Here is a 4,825-nt window from a genome sequence, read left to right as displayed (position 1 = left end):
TACATCTTCTTTGGAGAAATCTCTATTCAAATCCTTTGCCCATCTTTAATGGGTTGTGTTTTTATTATTGAGTGTAAGAGTTCTTTATAATATTCTGAATGCCAGTCTCTTATCAGATATATGATTTGCAAATATTTTCTTTCATCCTGTGTGTTGTCATTTCACTGTCTTGATGGTGTCCTGTGAATTATAAAAGTTTTTGATTTTGATAAAGTCCAATTATCTATTCTTTGATTGTTGATGCTGTTGGTGTCATATCCCAATATACTGTTGCCTAATCCAAGGTCAGAGTGATTTACGCCTTATATTTTCCTCTAAGATTTTTAGTTTTTGTTCTTACATTTAGGTCTATGATCCATCTGGGGGTCAATTTTTTATATGGTGTGAGGTAGGGGTCTAACTTCATTCTTTTGCATGTAGATATACAGTTGTTCCAACACCATTTGTTGAAAAGACTATTCTTTCACCCATTGAATTGTCTGTGACCCTTCTCAAGCTGGTCCTCTCTCAGTCCTGTGGCTTCATCTTCTGCCCCATCCCTTCTCCAGCTTGCACTCCATCTCCTGTCCCACTAAATGATTTGTGTTTTCCTAAATGAGCCATGTCCTTTCTCACCTCTGGCCTACTTCTTGGCATGCTGTTTCTTTTACTGGAAAAAGCTCCCTGACCTTCTTCCCACATTACCTGGATATCTTCTCTAATTATCTGTCAGGTCTAGGCTTAGATACCATATTTTCCAAGAGGCCTTTCCTAAGCCCCCAAGAATATTTTAGGAAGAGCAGGTCTGTGCTTCCAAAAGACCATGTACTTAACCCTGACAGGGGCTTTTTTTGTGTGCCTGGCACACAGTAGGCACTCAATAAGTATCTGAGGAATGAATGAATCCCAGAAGTCAAGGAAGAAGGCTGTTTCAAGAAGGAACGCTAGTTAGTATTGTGTATTGCTGCAGAGCTTAGGGGAATGAGCTCTGAAAAAATGCAACTGGGTTTTGACTATTTTTGTCACTACAAATAGGGAAGAGTTTCAGTAGTATTGTGGATGTAGAAGCCAGTGGGGGAGTTAAGGAGTGAATTGCTGACGAGAAAGTGAAGTTTTAATTACAAACTACTTATGTCCAAGTTTGTTTGTGAGGAAAGGATAAAATAGATGGGCACTATGAAACAGCTTAAAAGGATAGAGTTAAGGGGCACCTGGGTGGCTCAGTTGGTCATGATCCTGGAGTCCCGGGATCGAGTCCCGCATCGGGCTCCCTGCTCGGCAGGGAGTCTGCTTCTCCCTCTGACCCTCCTCCCTCTCATGCTCTCTGTCTCTCATTCTCTCTGTATCAAATAAATAAATAAAATCTTTAAAAAAAAAAAAAAAAACCGTTTAAAAAAAAAAAGGATAGAGTTAAGGGCTTGGTTTTATTGCTATCAGTCCATCTGCCGCTTTCCTGAATTTCAGAGAATTTGACTTCTAATAAGAGTCACTTTCTTGGCTTCTTATATCAATTTTAGGGACACCCCAGGATTTTCCCATTTACCCTCCTACTACCACATTACACTCCCCCCACCTCTGACTATGTGTCAAAATAGGAGTGTGTATATTTACACACTCTGTGCTGATCTCAGCATCCCAAAAATCTAACCATTCTGGGATTGACCAAGGCCTTTCCCCAAGTTGGGCTAAGCTATATCTGCTCCCAGAAAAAGATATCCTATAAGAATCACTTGTCTGGGTAGAAAAAGGAAGGAACCGGTCTCTTGACATCATGGTGGCACCAAAGGAACCATAGAGTCTTCTCTCTCTGCCCCTCGTTCCCTGGCATCTCCCCTATGTCAGTCAGATAGGCTGGAATGGAATGGCTTCAAGACTTTAATTTTTTACACCCTTACTGATTTACCTCCAACTCCGAGCTGCTTCCGTATCTTTGGTATTTTGCTCCCAGAGGTAAATATGCCTGATTATAAGACCGCCAACCTGATCAGCCTTCACCACCAGCCTTACGCAGCTCACATTGTGCTCCATCCTTTTCAGAAATATCTCCTGATTCATCTGCCCTTCGAAGAGATGGCCCAGCAAGGTGAAGCTGGTACAGTATTGAGGCATTCCCTCAGGGTCGTAGCCCAGCTCCACTTGCCCCTTCTTCAGGGCGTACTTTCCATCCACGATGATGCCTGTCAATACTTGCACTTTGCTCAAGTTCGCCGGATGGTTCAAAATGACTGTCAGGTGGTTCCCTGCACTAACATTGTGGGTCCAGAAGAATGACTCGTCCAGGGTGTAGGCTTCCCAGGGGAAATGAACATCAAAAACCTTCATATCCGTGAAAATGGCTCCAGGTGGGTTGTCAGGAACATAGGGGTTCTTTTTCTGAACTGGTGTGGCCTTCTGGGTGTCATTAGAGATGTGGTAGGAGAACCTGTGGTAGAAAAGGAAAGGTCTGCAGATGATTGGGTTTTTCTGAGCTAGGAGGGTACGGAAGTGGGGGATCAGCCCGTCAAGGGGCTTCTCCTTGTAGAAAAGAAGTAAGAAATGGGCCAGGAGTGGGAGGTCTTTGTTGTGGAAGAGTTTGCCAAGGATGCCCATATTAGAGAACTCCAGTAGCACCCATGGGTTGGACCTCATGGTGTTCACCTTCCAGTGAATGTGGGTGATAAAGTTGGGGGCAGAAAAGACATTGTCCTCCAGTAACAGGAAGTATTCAGAGAGCCTTGTGGCAAAGCTCATGAGGAAGGCGTGATCTATATTCTGCTTAGAGTAGAATTCCCCATGATGGGCCTCGCTCCTCATGTCATCCACGGAGGGGTAGGCATCAGGCGGAGCATGGATCAGTAGCAACTGCCCTGCCAAGATCTGTGGGCTGAAGAGAGTTGAAATATGGAGAAGGGTTTCTCTGAGCCCAGTGAGGTCAGAATGTGCCAGGTGGACCAGCACTGTGAGACGTTTCTGCTCAATCTTAGAGGAAGCACGGAACAGAGAGACCAGTGTGTACAAGAGGCTTCTTTGATCTGGTTGTGGCACTGAGGAGATGCCCACTGTCAGCCATGCTAAGGAGAGGCCAAAGAGGGACAATTGTCAGTGTATACTGGGTTGGTGGTAAAGGTGCTCAGAGGGCTAGGGGTTGGGATGCTCTTTGGGACCTACTCTGTTTCTTTCTTTCCTCTCCTATTTCTATTCTATGCTCTCTTTTGGGGATGCTTAGATCGTTGCTACTCAAAATGTGGTCCTTAGTCCAGTAACATCAGTCTCATCTGGAAGCTTATTAGAAATGCAGAATCTGGGTTCCTAGATAAACAGAATCTGCATTTTAACAGTATCACCAAGAACTTAATATGCACGTTTAAGTTTGAGAAGCACTAAGCTAGGTGATACTGAGTCCCCGTGGGTCCCTTTGTGTCTTCTTTGAGCCAGAATTTTGTAGCACATGGTTTAGGTGCTCAGTAAGTATTAGCTAATATTATAGATATTATCATTCTTTTTGTTTTATCCAGTCCATCTTCCCAAAGCTCACCTTTAGGTGAAAGGAAAAGCAGTTCTTCATAAGTCAGGAACCCCAGGTTCCTGTCCCAGTTCTGCCACTGACTGTGTGACCTTGGGCAAGTCCCTTCACTCCTGAGCTTAGATCCTGATCCACAAAACTGAGGGATTTGGACTATGACTCTAAGGCCCCTTCTAACCCAAATGTTCTCTAATCCAACGATTCTGCCTTCCTATAACAATTATCTTTTCCCTTCTTCTTCTTCATTCCTGATATATAAATGTCATGGTGGGGAGAGAATTGTCTGCCAGATTCAAATATTCCTGGGCACAGTCCTGCCTTTTCTCTCTCCCTTCTTTCTTTCCTTCCTAACTACCTCACTTCTCTTGATGTTCCTACTTTCCCTAGGATCCCCCATTCTCCTCCTTGGAACTCACTCTTTCTTCTCTGCTGAACTGTTTTAAAATATTTGAAGGTAAGATTGTGCCAGTCTTCTAGTGGTCTCGGGTCTTTCCTTTTGTCATAATTGTCCTCCTAGAGCATTGACAAAAGGCAAAACATGTACCTCCTTTCATAAAAAGAATAGGGTTTAGCCCCTAGAGGCTTCTCATAAGCTTTTCCAGGAAAGAGAGGGAATGGATCACCCTCCCCAGAGTGAACCCAGCACGTTCTCAGGATGTCTGACCACTGGCCAAAGTGTGGAGGGCTCCAGCTCTATTTGCTCTCTTCCTTACCTTAACAAATATTGGGGGTGGGGGAGCAGCTTCTTTATGGACCGACGGGTCCAAGTTCATATCCCAACTCCCTTTGGAGCTTCCTGCTCTCAGGTGAAGGGTACAGGTGCTTTGAGAAACTACCTGTTCACACCATTCCCACGCTACATCCTCAATTCCCACACGGAGAGCAAGGGTTGCTACCTGGCCTTTGATAGCCATCACGTTTTGATCATCTTCAGTTTCCTCGGGGATTTTCAAAGTGATGAAGAGCCACAGGAATCCGATGCCCACTGACGTTATGAAGCAGCGCCTGACGGAACACCGCATGGTGTCTGTAGGGTGTGGTTCCTGTAGCAAAAAGTCAACATGGACAGCAGCTGGGCACTCTCTCCATTTGTCCATGCCTAGAACTTCTTCGTCCTCTGGAAGCTTTCCCCCACACAATCCCCCATATTCTATCCTTCCTCCTCCTCATTGTTAACTTATTTCCAAAGCCTGCCTTTTTATCTGAGCTGGGAACCTGATGGAATATAATAGCCTTATTCCCTGACTAAAGAAAGAATGTCACCTGTCCTGCGAATTCTGCTGCCTTCTCTTTATAGGTTTGTTTGGAGATTCAACTTTCCCAAAGTTTTCCCTTCTCGAGATG

At 44.6% G+C, this 4,825-nt stretch overlaps 1 protein-coding gene across 1 annotated transcript; it reads right to left on the bottom strand.

The window, feature by feature from the left end:
* Positions 1-1,878: 1,878 nt before the first annotated feature.
* LOC102731589 (alpha-1,3-mannosyl-glycoprotein 4-beta-N-acetylglucosaminyltransferase-like protein MGAT4E) lies at positions 1,879-4,578 on the bottom strand. The gene is made up of 3 exons (XM_006743060.2): positions 4,195-4,578; positions 3,898-3,994; positions 1,879-3,029 (listed from the first exon to the last, which is right to left on the bottom strand). The coding sequence occupies exons 1-3, from the start codon at positions 4,576-4,578 to the stop codon at positions 1,879-1,881; spliced, it is 1,632 nt and encodes a 543-aa protein (XP_006743123.2).
* Positions 4,579-4,825: the final 247 nt, after the last annotated feature.

This window comes from Leptonychotes weddellii, chromosome 6, assembly GCF_054177405.1.
Source record: "Leptonychotes weddellii isolate Sample4059 chromosome 6, ASM5417740v2, whole genome shotgun sequence".
NCBI lineage: Eukaryota > Metazoa > Chordata > Mammalia > Carnivora > Phocidae > Leptonychotes > Leptonychotes weddellii.
This window is presented reverse-complemented; position numbering and strand designations above follow the sequence as displayed.

Excerpts from the sequence above, each read along its gene's own strand:
- LOC102731589 (XM_006743060.2), bottom strand. The coding sequence starts at position 4,578 with ATGGACAAATGGAGAGAGTGCCCAGCTGCTGTCCATGTTGACTTTTTG. Across the intron at positions 3,995-4,194 it reads CACCCCCAATATTTGTTAAG|GAGGACAATTATGACAAAAG; the intron begins GTAAGGAAGAGA and ends TCAATGCTCTAG. Across the intron at positions 3,030-3,897 it reads AGTTCAGCAGAGAAGAAAGA|CATGGCTGACAGTGGGCATC; the intron begins GTGAGTTCCAAG and ends GCCTCTCCTTAG.